Here is a 17,887-nt window from a genome sequence, read left to right on the forward strand (position 1 = left end):
AAGAAAAAAAAAAGTTAACATAGGAATTCAGCATTAGTTTCGTGCATAATGGAAGACTGAACTTCACAGCTTGTTACAAATTAAGGTGTCTCTCTTGGGTCCAAAGTCTTACCGCGCAATGTGTTTCACGAACAGTGGCAAGAACACTACCAGCACATTAGCCTAATTTGGAGTAAAATCCCATGGAGYGCTTTGATCCTGCCAATACACGGAAACAGCCTTGACATCTTGGAGGAGACACAGGAGAGGAAAGGTGTTTGCATGCACAGAAGCACAACTGACCTAGGAGTTTCAGACACAGAAGCAACACTAAACTGTGAACTTCCTTATGATGCAAATTTGGATCACTCAGTTTGGATGACACTCAAGTGCATCAAAATCCTATATAAGCAGTTCAAGCTATTTTCTCTGCAGGCTGAGGAGGAACACTTAATTTTTCCCCAAGTGTGCTAAAAGTAGTTACAATTTGGATTTTTTTTTTTAATTTTTAAAGGTTCTCTTTTTAGAGAAATCTCATTTTCCATTCTTATGGAAAAGTGTACTTCTGGAACAAGCTTACTACAATTCACTTGCCTGTTTTCTGATGCTCCTTGTTACAGTAAGTGGGGATGAATTAGTACAGGACAAAGTGTAGCACATGCATAATGTGCTTTTACACAGTGTGTTTTACTTACACTAAGTTAAATCTACAGTTCTTTTCTGTTCACGTACACTAACAAACTTCTGATTTTTTTTTTCTTAAACTCCATGACAAATAGGGTCTTCTATAGCATAGTATCAGTAATATAGTTAGCAATTAACACTWCACAAGTCTTTTTTTAAAAAAATGGAAGTTTATTCATCTTTCAATGGCTCAAATAGCAAATAAAAGGACAGGTTAGGCATCAGCCAAGACCAGTTTCATGTGTCTGGTGGCTTCATAACACCTCAGTTCCCAGTATACAGGTTCCAAAGCAAAGTCACAATGTTAGTGGTTAGACTCCCTGGCTAAATAGACCAAAATGAGTACACAGTAAGATGAAGACTGGCTTATTTGCCATAGTTACATGAGTAACTTCAATTCTGCACTTGGCAGTCTACTAAATGCACATACAAAATTCCTACTGATAAATATTTAACATGACAAATATAATTTCTAAGAGTTGAGTCCCTAAAATGTCTGTTAGCTTGAAAGTTAAATATTTGTTACCTAGTTTGCTTGAGCACATTTCAAACTGTCAGTTATAGGCTTACACATGTATAAAAAGTATAACAGTTTGTGGAATTGATCTAGCCTGCCTWACCCCAGAGAAGTCCAAAACCCTCAAACATTCTGGTATATTTTTAGTTAAGATGCAGCATACTAACCGTGTGCTAGTATTCTTGCTGTTCTGAAGCAACTGAGGCAGTACACTTTGTTTGGGGATTTTGGATGCACGTGGTAAATGTTTCTGTATTGCAAAGCATATTTGATTGTTTAATATCAACATTAACTAGAAAAAGTAGCTACAATGTTCCCCATTTTAAATCAACATAAACTAGACTAAATAGTACAAAAGCTGCAAAGAGCTTCAGCATAACACACCATGGTTCCCGTAGTGAAAGAAATTAACTGATGACACCAGAATTTCCCAGACAACATCTTAACTCAAAACACATTAGCGCTACTGAATCAGCTCCACTCCACCCAAATCCAGGGAGTTAAAACCCAAGGAACACCTAGACAAAAAACTACTTGCAAAAGGAAGTTTCAAGGTATCAGCACATTAAGATTTAAACATCCGCTCCAGGCTTAACTGTGCCATATGCTTATGACTTCAATCTTATATGTATTCTGACATTTTAGTTTTAAGATACCGTACTGTTTACTAAGATACAGATGACAGATTATGCTCTGTACAATTCACAAAACCAGAGTATGGCACACATTTAAAGAACAGACACTGCTAGCAGACAGCTAGTTAGCAAAATCATTCACGTAACTGCACTCTGAGAGGGCAGTCTCATACTGATGTACAGGGACAGTCTCCATGCAACAAGCTGAAAATACACCCTTGACTAAGCAACCTGCTATGTTTAGGTTTTAAAATTAAGGCATATTCAAATGTTTCAACGTAAAAGATTACTTCACTCTTTTAGGTTAATCAGATAATGCAGAACCACATATAATTTCTCCCAACGTAACTTTTCTTCGCATATACATTATTCTTTTCTAATTTGCATAACTCCATGGTAAAACAACTGTATACTGCTTTGTTAGGTATCATGTTCACAATTCTAATTTTCAAGGCAGCAGAAGACAAGATGAATTGACAGTTATCAATGATAAAAAAGTATGTTTTACAAGATCCACAAAGAAATACTTCCCCCCTCTATTAAAGAAAAGACTGCCTATGAAACACTACATTCAGAAGAAATGTGATAAGGTAGGCAATTATGAAATGGACTGAACTTTGCTTCTCTTGAAGCCACATCAATTTTTTTCAGTGAATTTGACTTTCAGTGCAGATCCAATTCATGCTTTTAGTGGTACATTACAATTTCCAACATGTTAGAGTAATTTCAGTCACTTGAGCCTTCAGTGGCATGCTTATAAATTATGTTTTTTATTAGTATGGTCAGGGTAGGAAAGGAATTCAGGATTTTGATTATAAAATGCAACATCTTTCTCTGATTCTCTTAGCTAGGCTTTTTCTTTTCTTCTTCCCATTCTTCTCTTTGCTGTCTTCCATTTTTCTGGCTCTAATTTCTCTCATTAAATCGAAGAACACCTAAAAAAGATGCAAAACTGTAAATGCCAAAATACGGACAGGCACTTAAGCTATCACTGATGATACCCATCTCAGCTGGTTAAAATAGTCACTTATATGCAGCAGATTTGAACAAACAAGTATCAATCTAACAAATCTTTCGCTGGTTTTGAAGACCAAGTCTACAGAACTGATTATTATATGGTATCATAAAGTTTCCCAGTCTTCTGATGTTTGCTTACAAATCCCATCAGACACAATTTTGCACACAACTTCAAGCAGAGGAGTTGTATTACTGTCTAGTTCTTGTTTTTTTTAAATGTATTATCTACTTCTCACTGAGGGCAGTCAAGGAAGTTTATATTTCAAGTATTTTCAGTGTTTAATCATGTAGGCTGAAAAAGTATGATTTCCAATTCCAGAAGCACAGTTATGGAGCAGCGGTAGGTACTAAGTATTTCATAGTCTGTATGCCCCGTGATGCAAGTCTAAACGCACAGTGACTAAGAGATATCAGCAATTCCTTTGTACCAAAGCTAGCAATCGTATGATTACATTCACTAGCTTTTAGACTAAGTAATATCAATTGCCACATTACAGTCTCAAAGTAGATTCAAACTTTGTTTTCATTGTCAAGYGTTTCAGTAGGAAACAAAAATCTGAGACATATCAATGACTTGTCTAGAGAGATCCTATTGTCAATTAAGGCTTTAGGATTGGATTGCGTCCAGTTACTTCACTCATTAGAAAAGCAGATCATGACTTGTTTGACTTGTAAGGGGCCAAATAAAATAAGCATTTTGTCTTTGTAATTTTATTGTCTCAGAACAGTTGAGTAATTCTGAAACTTTTTGCTCTCAGGAAGATGTTCTCTAGATTTGTGTTTCWGGGGACTTGATTCATTTCTGTGAAACATGGACAGTACAGAGGGGCTAATAAACTCCTTTTCTACATAGTACAGCAAATTTTATTTGCAGTGACTCTAATYACATATTGATTTGCAGCACAAGCATCGGCCTTCGTTACAGTGGCTGAAGAAAAAAAAAATCAATGTAACTAAACATTTCCGTTGAGAAATAAGATTACCTTTAGATTTCTAAATGTGGATTAAGTTACTTAATTATATTTAAGTCCATGCTTATGGTGTGATGCAACTGTCAGCTTGCCTAAGCATTGATACARTACTACAGTTGCAAGCTACCTGCGATACTTAACTTACTGAGAAGGTGCTCAGTTTTTCTCACTTTTACCAAACTGAGTGCATTCACATTAGAAAAWTTTTCAATGCATGGTCAAACCTGTCAACAGGTCTGAAAGGAAAGGTTAGTACAGCAAACTGCTTATTTCTTTGGCCATCCATCTATTACTTTTGTAATGACAAGACAGAGATAGTTCTGAGTTCTGCATTCCAAGAAGACCTGTCTTTTAGAGCTATAACTGAAATTATTACAGATAATCAATAGTTTATCTTCTTGGGGATAAAGTTGCTCTGTCTGGTGTATCTCACTACCTTCTGAACCAGGTTCTCTCTTTCCCTTAAAATTCATGACACCTTTCTAGGCTGTTGAAAGCTTAACAAGGTTCATCCATTCCTCACTGAATTAACATACAACCAAGCATCTGTGGTCGAGAGGGTTCCAATCCCACCCCCACATACTTCCGTAGTTTTATTCTGGCTGAGGACCAGCTAGTATTCCTTGCTGTTCAGAAGCAGCTGGCCTACTAGTTATAGAAAACATGACAAGAAATCTAGGCAAAAATAGCAGMCTCAAGAAATCTGTAACGAAATGTAAGGCCTTGCCTAATAACCTACTCCCTAAAATTTAGGGTAGGATAAACTTGTTATACCTAACATTTTCACTATTCTACATGAAATGACCTAGCCATATGCTCATCACAAGCTAAGGGAGAAAAGTACTCAATCTGAATTCTACAAACAATACTAAAATAACTAGAACATATAAAAGTATGACTCCACGGAGGAGGGGTATGAAGTAAAAGCTGATGGATAGATTCTTTGTATTAAGAGGCCAGTTATTACCTTGTCAACATTAGCTCGTGTTTTTGCAGAAGTTTCCACATAGTTAACATTCCACTGGTCAGCTCTGTTTTTTGCTTCTTCTACAGAAACTTGCCTTTTATCTTCCAGATCTGATTTGTTACCAACTAGCAAAAAGGGGACGTTTTCGTCTTCTTTTACTCTTAAAATCTGTTCCCTGGAGAGAAAAAGAAARGGRGGAAAAAGAAAGAATTAACCGTTKCATGGAGTACTGTTCTTGGAACACGAAGAGAAGAACTCATCAGAGTAAACACTTYTCCATCTCACAGTAAAAACCCATTTATTYCTTTCGTGAAGCTTACATTAGTGAAATCTGAAACCTCATCATGACACCATACAGAATGAAGACCAAGACAGATGACAAGTCTTCCAGGAAGGGATGAATCAGTAAGAGATTAAAACAGTAGAACAATACTATTTTAGATGACAATTTAAAGCCATCTTTTTAGGTGTAATTTGAGATTATTTCCCATTTTTATATCGCTATTTGTAATTGCAATTGTTGACCTAGCCAGTAAACTTTTTACACTGAGTGTAGAAGTGTTTACAGTAAGTTTTAACCTCAATGTTTTTTTTTCCCCCCWAATAAAACGCACAAGCCATTTCTTAGGGCCAACGGAAATTGTCTACTTAAGTAGCAATCCAATACAGTACACAAGAAGAAAAATCTCTTCCTTTCARGAATCTTTCAAAAGTCAATTACATTCAGTTTCTGCAGAGATCTGGGTTCAATTATAAGCCCACATAAGGATACAAGTTTCACACASCAACTTTTGAAATACAGAGCCTTCCACTGATCAGTGAACTGCTAGGACGAAGGGTTTGAAGTTATAAATAAAACCGAGTACTACAAATCCCTTGGTACAAAAAGTCTAAGATTAAAAAAAAAAGGTTTTCATTTAATTAGAAATATATCCAAAGCAAGACAAAGAACCTTTTTCCAAGAGTGCTATTCTCTATTTTGTCCCAGGAAACAGTGCAAAGTCAGTAGTGAAATTTAACCCTTCTTGGTGGAGAAATTTCTGGAAGTTCAAAAAAAGCACAGAAAACTACATTTCTTTCATTAGTTGAGGTRAAACCTATTGCCAGGTTTAAGTAAAATAGAGAGAAACTGAAAAGAGTTAATTAATATCTTTCTAAATGGCTTTGATGTAGTGTGCAGGCAAGATCCTCTCGCCATCATAAAAATCTTTGAATAGCAAACCATCATTTTGAGAAGTTCTACTCATAGTGCAGAGAAACTGCAGTTAATCCACAAATTGTTTTTTAAAAAACCAACAAATATGTATTTGAAGCAGCTTATAACACCACAGTCATTTCCCAGGTGTTATTAGAGTAACATCACCCCAAAATCAAAGCAAATGTTTTAATATCATTTTCAGCTATCCAAAAGTAGGCAACCAAATGTGCAAATAAAACTTCTCCTAAAAATTAGTAGCTTTCATCACTATTGCTCAGGTGATACCAAACAACTTAGCCACCTAAGGAGAAAAAAAGCAATTCAAGTTACGAAATTCTACTCTAATCCCTCTCGGAAGACTGATATGCTAAACATCTAATTAAAGACATGCTAGGTTGAAATCTAAATTCTAATTAAAAAAAAAAATTAGAGTCACATCATTTCTACTCAAAGCAAGAGCACAATTTGTCGAATAATCTCTGCCTTTCAAATAATTTAAAAGTTTAGTTGTTGCAGGTCTGCTTTCTATTAACAAAATTACTTAAAGACCACTGACATCTCAGAGCACACTAGGAAAGCCACAGAAGACTTTGAAAAGCAGTAAACAAGTCTGTTGGGAGTTCTGCCATTCCATGAAAACAATCAAACGTCCAAATTTTTCTTGTCATTTGCTTTCAGAACTGTATTTTACTTAAGCAGTATTCCCTCAGGTTGCTCAACAGCAGCACTGGTGTTTTAACCCTACCTTAAAGAGATGCAGATTGCTTTTATACAGAGCAAACAGAACAGTGTTATTTTTCTGAGTTACATTGTAGCATTTAAAYTTCTAGTGTTTCAAAGGTAGTTTGAAAGGTATTTTCAGATTTGGATTGTGGAGAGTTTTAATCTCTTCAAYGAATGGATTTTTTCCTTCCACCTTTGCTGTTTCAATACGCACACTATGAAGGCTCACCTTTCCTTACGAAGTAGGTCTTTTTTTAAAAAATCTTTAAAAAATCATATCCTTTGATGCATTAACAGGATTTTAAACAGACTTGAATAGGTCATTTTGTACTCCACAGCTGTTATATTAAATAGTGCTCCAGCAGAGAAAAGACYGAAATATCTAGCATAAGCCTGCAAACCACTCAAGCCTTCTCTCTAAATACAAACACACATATCTATATATATGTATGCATGTGTATGTATTTATGTGCATATAGAGAGTCAAATAAAAAACACACCACAAGGGGAAAAATTCACTTCCTCTGCTCTCCAGACCTCCTCCCTTAGGGGTCATATTAAAAATACTCCGATATGCAGTGCTAATTAACTTGAGCTACRAAAGCATCTCTAAGAAGCCCTCTGTTTCAGCAGCACAGAGCTCATTTCTTTTTGTTTTTGCCTCCTTCCTTGCATTTTGAAGGCCATCTCCTCCCCTCTTTTGCCACACTTCGAAAAGGCAAACTTTTTCGGTCTCTCTAGTCCATAATTTCTTTTTTTTCTTAATAGCAGGAAGTGTTTTAAATAGGTTTTATCTTTCAATCAAAATTAAAGATCCGTAACTTACTGGCGCCTGTTTTATATTGCCTTCAAACACTATAGGGGTTTTAATTTGCTGTAAGCCTTAAAAACGTGCTAAGAAAGCCAGCTACTTGGTTAAATTTTCATTATACTAAAAAAAAAAAAAAATCCAGTTCCAAATTTTGTTTTTACCATGTTTCCCTCTATTAAGTGAAATTCTCTCAGACTTTGATGGGAAGAGCTAACACTGTACAGAACCCACTTCTGTCTTGTAAATCCCCAAATTCACATCAGTATCTTTTACAGAGAAAGAGAATTCATATCCAAGCAAAACTGAAAGAGTAGATTTACAGCAGGCCTTTACATAAAATGCAGAATACTCAAAGATACTACTCATCTCTGTGGTCTATAAAATCATTTTTAAGAGGTAGAAACACCTGTGTTGCTTATATTATAAATTTCAGAGTCTCCCAGAATCCAATGCTTATACTTACCACAGCCAAACACTTCACAGACAGACATCACCAGCTGTGGTTCTTCTGCACAGTTTTTATTTGGAATCTAGTTACATCATCTTCATAGCTATTAAGTATCCCAGCATAAAACAGCTGGACATGCTAAAAATGCCTTATTTGCTCCAGGTACTGTTTCACAGGTTAAAGAAATATAACACAATCCTTCATATGAAGCAAGAACTAAACAAAAAAACAAACAAACAAAAAAACACTCGCGAGGAAACGCAGTATTGTATCTGCATTATACATACCCACATAGTCTATAAGCAATTTTTATTACGTCTTTTACTTTGGACAGTGCTGATTTACAAAGGGCAGCAGCTTTCCAAACACCGCTAAGTATCTGCTCCGTGGCAACAGCCTTTCTGGTATTTAGAAAACATAGCAAAGATACGGTACACAGACAATGAAAGCTTGGTGAGGTACCTACACAAATCTTTCTGCAACTACAGTAAGAGCTGCTCTTGTCTAATCTGGATATCATAAGGATGCTAAAAACAAAACAAAATACCTTTTTACCCCATTTTAATTAGAATAACTAACTCGTTTTGTAACTTACCTGAAGTCTGCAGTAGCTGCAAAGGACTCCAGCTCTGTAATAGAGAAGACACAAAGAAAGCCTTCTCCACTTCGGAAGTAGTTATCTCTAATTGCAGCATAGTCCTCCTGCCCCGCTGTGTCCAATATATCAATTTGTACTTCTTCCCCATCCAGAACTACTTTTTTCCTGTAGCTGTCTGCTTTGGTGGGCTCGTAATCTTCTACAAACTAGAAACAAAACTTTTATTGTATAAAAGCATGCTTGCAAACCAAAATTAGCAAAAGAAATACAGATGCAAAGGCTATTATTTGCATATAAGGATATAACAACATGTTATATCATTACAGTAAGAAATAAGCAAGCAAACACATATGTTTAGGCTATGTGATTCAAAATGGTATTTCCATAGTCAAAGCAGGCTCTCCACAGCCCAATTTACGGGTYTTTGATTTCTTCAGCCATTAGAAGGAAAGTCTGGAAGTTACTTGAGCAACTGCAAATCATCAATGGCTGTGCACTAACTAAAACTCTGCTTCTAGTCAAACACAAAATCTGTCTGAGTTCCGTTATGCTGACTGAATACATTTAATAACAATTTTTTAAAAGACCCTGAAGTGACAACTTGTATCTTTTAGTGAAAGATAATGCCTTTTGCTGTCARAAAGTGAAAATTTCCTGGGACAAAAAGAAAATGAATTCCTTTTCTCTCTTTACAACGGCATAAAAATGAAAAAAATCTGTCATTATTTCAGAAATATGCAACTCACCTACGAGAAAAGGCATTGAGCTACAGCACCTAAGTAAGTTCCAACAGCTACAGTGAAAAATGACAAAACATACTGATAGTATGTCTAAGCAATTTTTAAGAATCTCAGCTAATTGCTTAGAAATCTGAAAAATACCAAATTACAACCTCACTTCAGAGGACAAATCCAAAAAACTTTTAAAAACACCTTTTGTTCAATTTAATGGCTAATTTTCATACCATGTCATATACGTTCAGACTCCCAGAAAGTTACTACACCAATGAACGCTTAAATAACACTATGCAGCAGACATCTCATGAAAAAATTTCTAGTACAAATTCTTACCTCATCATACATAAATTGCAGTGTTAAAGCAGATTTTCCTACACCACCACTTCCCACCATGATGACTTTGTGTAAAGCCAATGAATTCTGTCCTTTAGGCTTATTTGCTGCCATCTTTGGATTGCAGAAACTTCACAGGTGTAAAACGAGAAAATCTAGAAGAAAAATACTGCTCCATTAGTTTTCTTTTCCCTCTCCCATATGTACTCTTTAAAATGGATTCAGTTTAAATCCTTACATATCACTTATATTTCAGTTCTGCTATTTTCAGTGAAAGCTATCTCCTTTTTTGCTAGAAACCACTCCAGAAATTATACTGAGCTCATTATCTCTTTTTGTGGCATGAGCAAGGGGAGTCTCCATCACTTGGAAAGGGCACAAGTGGCGTGCAGCATCCGACAGTGATTAGGGGAAGAGATTTGCATTTTGGTATGTAATGTTTTCTTTTTGAGACAAGAGTTTGTTAAGAATTCTTGCAAGTTTACTAAGCAAGACTTGAAGAAAACCACAGTGAGTCAACAGCATACAAGAAACCATGAGCTATGATAGCTGAAGGGGAAGAAAAACAGGTATTTGAAGGAATTTCCAGTTTAAATAGCAGGCATGAAGAAACAACAAGAACAGCAACAAGGATTGGTTAGCATACTTTTTCAATGGGCAGAAAACCAGGTAAATGTGTCATTTAAATCCTAAAAATAATCTGGTTTCAGTGAGTCAATCGGAAAACTGAAAGAATAATCTAGTTCAGGCACAGTGGAAAGATTGACCTTGCTTTTGTAGACTGCAAAAATGATTATTCTGTACATTTGGAATAGAGATGTCTCACTCCTGCAACCATTGCCCACAGGCAAATCTCTGCACCTCGCTTACATTGAAGGGTTCTACAACAGTTAATTCACATAATTCACATATAATCTAATGTACATGTGCACATATGTACACATATGTGTTGTGGTTTTAGCAAAGCTCCAACAGTTATCCTTCTACTCCTTCCTTTCATTCCCTACTCGCCTCACTTGTCGTATTACTGTATATGTTAAAGTCTATAAACAGTTAGCACAGTTCTTTAAATACTAGAAAGTCACTGTACAGATTTACAAGAAAATACCATCTTTCTAAGGTTTAAGGCTAAAATAAGCACTGATATCCAAAAAGTACAATGACTTCCAGACTACAGGATGTAAAGCACAATGAGACACTTACATTAGCAACTGAGAACCAAGTGCAACTTAAATTTTGGTAATTAGAAAGCTCATTCATATGACAACATAGTTCAGTTATATACAGTGTAGTACAGTATACACAGTATAGTAACAGGATGCCATTACCTTTGCTCAGTACGTGATTATTTGACAATCTCATACTAAAATTACATCCTCTGGCACAACAAATTATCCACTATGTGCAGTTCAAACAATTTGCACAACAAGCACAACAATTTTCTTCAAATTCGTACCAAACTCCCCGCTCGAGGGCATGCACTGAGTTTTGTTAGCAGCTGAGACAGTTAAGTAAGTGTAAGAGCATGCCAGCTGAAGCTTCATTAGCGATCAAGCCAGTCCTTCCTGGGGGCAGGGACAGCAAGAAGCTGCCTATGGGAAGAGCTTTCTCTGGATCGCGTCAGGAACACTATTCATTATGCTGTCTAAGAATTCTGAAAATGCAATTGAAAATTAAGTGGCTTAAATCGGTTCTCCCAAAAAGGTTATCTAAGTGAACTGAGCACAAGTAAGCTGGTGTACTAATTATAGACATGTGGCAGAGAAATGTAGAGAACTGTAGCTAAAAATTCTTTTTAGGACTTTTAAAAGGAGATTGGTAAGAAGCATAAGAACAAGAAATACTCCACTTCTGGCCACCATGGCTTAAATAAACATTGCTTGCTTTTCACTCTAGAAGGAGTGAGAGAACACGAACATAGCTCCAAAGCTATGCACATCTTCAACTRCTACACTGCAATTTGAACTACTCCACATTGTTTTTGCCTCCACATTTTTCTCTTAAAAGAAAAAAATGTACTGTGAATGTCAGCCTAACCTGCTTTTTAGTATGTATTTCAGGCAGGTAGTATAGGGAAACATTCCTGTAAATTCCAGTTCTCAACTGGCAACAGCTCAGTTTGGTAAGCTTTGATTACAACGCACACCCTCAGAAGCACRGAAATTGAAGTACTAGTACACTTGGATACGCCTTGTATTAATCTTACTAAGCAGAAAGACAGAATACTCTTCTACAAACACTTCRGTACTGAAGTACGTCCAAACAAATTCAGCAGGACCTCTTAACAGGTGAGTTTGTGCAACATCAGTACTACAATTAGTGAAAAATTTCAAACACATAATAGGTTTCACGGTAATATTAATTGAATTAACCAGCATTTTAACCAACACGGAAATTCATATTTTACCAGAAACTCCAATTCAACTAGGAGGATCCCAGTGCAACAAAGTAGTTTGAGAAGCTGCCGCTTTTTGTACTTTATGCAACAGTGAACACTTGGGGAAAGCTGTAACAATGATGCCCAAGCAGAAAGATTCTTACAAATACACAAGTTAGTGCAGGTGTTCCTTTTCACTGTATATTCTCTAATCAGAAAGATTTTCTGGTAGCCAAGCATTTTCAGAAGCTTTGATAATGTCTTTTCAAAGACACATAAGAAATGGAGTCAAAGAAAGAAACTTGGAATTAGAAAACCAACCCAACCAGTCCAAGCTGTACCCTGAGTCATCCACTCATCAATAACTGTCAGTGAACAACATTCCAGCAAGATATTGAAGATGGCAAAACTCCATGCTACCACATACTTCAAATCTTAAAGATAAGCTTGTCATAAATACTGTGTTATTTTGTAGAGGGAAGAGGCTCAGTGAGGTCAGTTTGCTCTTAAGTTCCTCATGATCCARGAAAGAGATATAATGCTGGCAAAACTCAGGGCTGCTGAATGGTAGTAGACAATGTGAAAAGAGAGAGAGAAACAAGTTACAAACTAAGCAAGTACAGTCTGATCTGCAGAGGCAAATGACATTCCTTCCAGAGAAACTGCTTCAAAACAAGTATTCCACCAGAGACAAAAGAGACCTTGAAAGAGAGAAGGTTTAAACTACTGCTACACRCTTCTCCCTGTTTAAGTCTGCTTTGAAAAGTAAAGTGGAACATGGATACAAATTTTAATAGTAAGGTACCCAACATGATATTTCACACACTAACTTTTTTTTTTAAAAAAAAAAAAAAAAACTTAAAATTGATGTAGCTTGACTTACTTTCCTAGGTGTTCATAAAAAGCCTTAATTTTGTCTACAGCTACAGGTTTTTTCACTTGTCCTATCTTATAAATACAACAAAATTGACAGGCAGGAACCCTGTTGTTCGTAGCTTAAACAAAGTACTATTATATTATGCTTTTTTTTTTTTTTAAATCTTTACAGTGTAAATTTGTTTTGGGGTTGGAAGACAAACACAGGCTCCTCCTACAATAGTTCTGTGTTGCCCTACAGCACAGAAACATTCAGGCACAGCCAGCAGGGTGTTGTCAATAGCTGTATTATCTATTTATGCAGGTCAGCCTTTTACCACACCCATCAGTAATCCCCACCCCAGCAATAAAGCTGACAACATACACAGAAGTTTATTTTTAAACAACTCTGTGTAGTCCAACAAGTCAACAAGTCACAGGAAGGATGTGAAAGCCTAACTGGCTCAACAATATACACCATACCCTCACTCAGAACAGCAAGAAGATTGTCTAACCATCGTGCTACAGATCTCACTTCTGCTAAAGATAATTTACAAGGAAACTGCCCTTTTCCAACATGTTAGAAAAAACAAGGGCACAAAACCCCCCACATCTTGTGGCTGCTGAACCAAAGCAAGCAGCTCTCACCAGAACTCCTACAGCTGTTCATTACCTGCTCACAGATAACCACCGCTACAATTCCGTGCTCCACTTAATGGCAGGTTTCCAGCTGGAACCAGGACTATTTTTGTAGAGCCAGGTCAGGGACTGATTAGATTAAATCAGAAGAATTGTAGGAGAAGCAACTATAATTCATGTTAGCATCAGCAATGATGCCTTATCCAACAATGTAGTAATCTGGTGCAGGGAAAAAAGAGTAGGCAGGAAAATAACTTTTAAGACCATTGAGCAGCACTGGGAACTTGTGGCTGGAGGTGTAAAATTGTTGCCTATCCAGCGCCTGGCTTCTACCTGTAGAAATACTAACTTTTCCAGAGTTTCACACCTTACATAGCAGGCCCTGTGTGCAAAAAATACAATGTTATCTCTATTCCCCTACAGATTCCAGCATAACATTCAGTTCCAGGAACCAGAGGGGTGAAGTGGACTTGGGCAAGAAAGCTGCTTAAGCATCACGTTAACTTTCTACGTAAGGTGGAACTTCCGCACTGGAACTTCAAATAGTTATCCAGATCCATGGGAGCAGTTAAGCTGATCAGGTATCGGAATAAAAGAGGCTTTCACCTCTGTTTTCAGGCAAGGTATCTTTGCAATTACACGGTAGGGAAAAAGAAACTGAAGTAGGAATCTTTGATCTCCCTACTACGTTAATTTTTATTTTAACCTCCCATCTACTTCTTCAGCCTACTAAATTGAGAGAGCTAAAAAATATGTTTATGGGTAAGAAAACCTTATATGCTTTTTTCTCCCTTCACTCATCTTGCTCATCTGGTCAAATTCAGAAGAATTCTCCTAATAAAGCCTCTTAACACGTCCCATTTCTCACATGTAATTTGGAAATGATTTATTCTTGCAGAGTAACTTCTTCTAAACCAACTAATCAACACACTCTGTTACAGATTTGTGCCAGTTGTTCTTTACATCCCTCTCAAATACACTAATACATATTTACACTTGCATTAAAAGGGAGCAACAAGATGGCCAGCACAAAATAACTGTATATTAACACCAACAGGGCTGAGAAACATTGAGCTCACCTTGCGTCCTTTCCTTCAGAGTGAGCACTGATACAGATTTGTCCCCCTTTAGCTGATTTTCAGGAAGCTTATGGGAACARTAATATCCAAGACACTTAACCCTCTGTACCTCAAAATGTACCTGAAACCAACCAACAGCAAAAATTAAGGCAGAACAGAGCATGTGAGCAGACAGACTCATTTTCTTAGGGAATCTGGCCAAAAGAGGCCAAGAAGCTACTCTGTCCGTTTTGGTCCTCTGGAGTCTCGCAAAGGAAACGTCGATGAGAGCAGCTCAGGGAAGGAGAAGCGCTACATTGTGAAGCCACATCGTTACAGGCACAAATTCAGCTGGCATCTTCTGCAGCGCTATACATAAAGCTGAATGCAGGCTTTGTGAAAACGCAGGTGTCCACAGCAGGAGAACTTTGACTTGTTGCAGGGGTTTGATTGAAGGGGACCAGTTAAACATAGCTTTATGTTTAAAGACAGGTGGTACAGCTAGTATAATAGATTCTAGTTAATAAGTAGAGATAACAGTGCCTTTCTTCAATTACAGAACAGTTTCTTAGGATGGCATTTTTATAGCCTCCATAAAACTATGACATCAAAATTGAATCCCAGTTGTTTTCCTTCCTTTTAACAGAAGATTACATAAAGATGTATATGACTGTCATATTAACCTCATTACCCACTCACTTCTATGGAGAACAACTTTCTTCCCTGAGGACTGTTTCATATAAAGAGTATCAATTAGAACTGGTAGATCACGCTTCACAGTGCCTGCTTTTACTCTCCTCTTTATATCAGTGAGAGTAAATTTGATAAATTTGGAGGAATACAAATGATTTAATTGAAATATATGGGCTAATTGCATAAAATTAGGAATGGCACATAGTACAGTTTGACCAAAACACTCCCAGAAAGGCAAAATATTGCATCAATCACCATATGATACTTACAGAAAATTTAGTAATAGTTTCAAAAAAATCCTTGAACAATCATTTTTATTATGGAAATTAGCATCTGCACTATTTTGCGCCTTATGTTTAGCATAATCTCACAACTCCATGAATATTATCTACAGTTTTTTAATCTTATTCTGATGTGAAAATTTATTATACTTATTTGATGGTAAGTCCATTCTCTAAAGTGAGTTTGAACAGTCTCCAAAGTTTCCTAGCTCCTGTGAAGCAATTCACAACTCTGTTGTGTCTCTTGGCCTATGAGTTTCAAGTTCAGCACTCAGGAAAAGTTCAGGAATAAGAGTAAAAAATAAAAATAAAAAAGTGGGTCAATATATTTTATGCCCCCAGAGACTATCAAGCAATATAGACTTATCTATTATTAAAGAATCACAATTTTATCCAACCACTTCATTTTTATTGAGAGTGGAAGCTTGGTTAAAGACAGCAAAACTGTGTTTGAGAATGTATTGTTTGAAAATGATTAGCACAAAGCAGCATACTACCTGCAGAATATCAGTAAGATACCTCAGGAATGACTCAGATCTTCCTGCAACAGAAATGTTCCTGGAAGTGAAGCGAGGCAATTCCAGGCAAGCAGAGCCTAGCTAGTCATCTCTCCCAACAGCTGCTTCCAATTACAATATTCAAACCAGATCAGCAGAAACACCCATGACCCAGAAATAGACAGGATACATGAGGACGTAGGATGGGATACATGACGCCAGCTGTTTTAAGAACTAGAGAGTAAGGAAACTTTTTAGGCTAGATCAGCATTATTTTAATAAGTGACATTCCACATCTCAAATCTGACTTATGTTTTTATTGGAATAAAAAAGCAGTACCTGTCATAAATTAATATCAGTATTATATTAAGGTAAAACAAATATTTCAAAAATTAAATCAAATAATCACTACAACTTCTAGATAGTAGCCTAAAGAGGAAATTAAACCCAAGTTTTTAGGCAAATCATCTTAGAACTTATTAATCCATTTAGACAATGAAACAGGCCTTCTGAACCTCAACCTTGGAACAAGTTAGAAACATTTTCACAATATAGCCCTTCCTTTCTCCTGAAAATAAACATTTGATGCAAACATGTTTAACTGGCAACCAGGATTCATAGCTTCCCATGACTCTAACAAACTGTTATCAAACCACAGTCCAGGTCTAACAGGAAATCTTTCCAAAATCTCCTAAAAGGCACTTGTATCTGCCATAGGGCAAAATAAATTTACCAGGGTGACTACCCATTTACTAAAACAAAGCAAAGGGCAAAGAACTGACTTGAGTACACTCTCGGCAGCAGCAGCAAATCTCCTCATGTAGCAGAGCGCAGTATTTCCCAGCTTCTCGAGGTAGGTATGGCTGTAGTTCGAAGTACCAAGGCAACGAGCCAGGAAGAGTCGACCAGTGAACTCTTCAAGTAACTAAGGTCACGTCCTTCCTACAAGTTTTATCATGCTGCTATAAAGAACAGTGGTCACCACGTKCCAGCAGCTCTATCACTCTCAAAACCATATCACAAGAATTAAGATCCCTCCAGCATGTCGCTAAACCATTGACAAACAGTAAACAAGTCTGCAGACTTCCTGAATTTTCCCAAGGTTCAGCACCACCTTACTGCCAGTTTCTTGGTTTAGCCAGGCATTAAACAGCAGCTTAAGTGAAAATAGGTATGTATTCCATATGTCTTAAATCACCATTTTGTTACAAAAAAACCTCTTTTGCATACTGCAGGAGAAAGACGACTTCTGGGAAGACACTTCAAAGAAATCTCTCTAAACCCATACGGAATGGCCCCAAAAGCTTGAAAAACTGAACAGTAGATACATTCTCAAACAAAATCRAGGTCTTAAGGTTTTAAATCTTGCAGTGTACTGGAAAGAAAATGAACAAGCTACATTATTGTCCACAGAAAGAGCTGACAAAATTTGTGATACTCAAGCCTATGTGTTTGCAAGGCTGATATAGACTCAGCTTTTCACTGTCTGACTGGTATTTCCATACCCTTCCTTCTGGTAGCACAGGCATTTGCAACAGCTAGGTGGAAAATTGGTTCAGAAACTGCTCTGGCCAAAAATTGACCTGTACTGGTTTCTGGACAGATCAGCTACCTAAACAAGCTCACTGACATAAAAGACAACTAGAAAAACACATGGCTGAGCATGGGAAAAGCAGGACAGCAGCAGCTCCAGTGTATGGAAACATGCTATGGAAACACAATGCAAACACGAGTTCAACTGTAATTTAGCATTGCTGAACACTTCCCACTTTTGGTAAGTTATGTGCTGGCTATTATGAAATATCTGGAAGAYATCTAAATACCTGTAATGGTTTATCTGCACTGATCCAGAGAAATAGGCAGAAAAGA

The 17,887-nt window shown here is 36.8% G+C and overlaps 1 protein-coding gene across 1 annotated transcript; it reads right to left on the reverse strand.

Annotated features, from left to right (window-relative positions):
* Nucleotides 1-813: 813 nt before the first annotated feature.
* RALA (RAS like proto-oncogene A) lies at nucleotides 814-14,647 on the reverse strand. The gene is made up of 5 exons (XM_085320195.1): nucleotides 14,569-14,647; nucleotides 9,619-9,773; nucleotides 8,546-8,754; nucleotides 4,771-4,945; nucleotides 814-2,750 (listed from the first exon to the last, which is right to left on the reverse strand). The coding sequence occupies exons 2-5, from the start codon at nucleotides 9,730-9,732 to the stop codon at nucleotides 2,628-2,630; spliced, it is 621 nt and encodes a 206-aa protein (XP_085176321.1). The 5' UTR covers nucleotides 9,733-9,773; nucleotides 14,569-14,647; the 3' UTR covers nucleotides 814-2,627.
* Nucleotides 14,648-17,887: the final 3,240 nt, after the last annotated feature.

The sequence above is a fragment of the Rhea americana genome, unplaced genomic scaffold (genome assembly GCF_003343005.1).
Source record: "Rhea americana isolate MKP2758 unplaced genomic scaffold, rheAme1 scaffold_62, whole genome shotgun sequence".
NCBI classification, from domain to species: Eukaryota; Metazoa; Chordata; class Aves; order Rheiformes; family Rheidae; genus Rhea; species Rhea americana.

Bases quoted from the DNA above. Each gene is read 5' to 3' on its own strand.
- RALA (XM_085320195.1), bottom strand. From the start codon at position 9,732: ATGGCAGCAAATAAGCCTAAAGGACAGAATTCATTGGCTTTACACAAA. The intron at 4,946-8,545 runs GTAAGTTACAAA...TTTTCTCTCCAG, and splicing joins GCAGCTACTGCAGACTTCAG to GGAACAGATTTTAAGAGTAA. The intron at 2,751-4,770 runs GTAATAACTGGC...CATCTTTTTTAG, and splicing joins CACGAGCTAATGTTGACAAG to GTGTTCTTCGATTTAATGAG.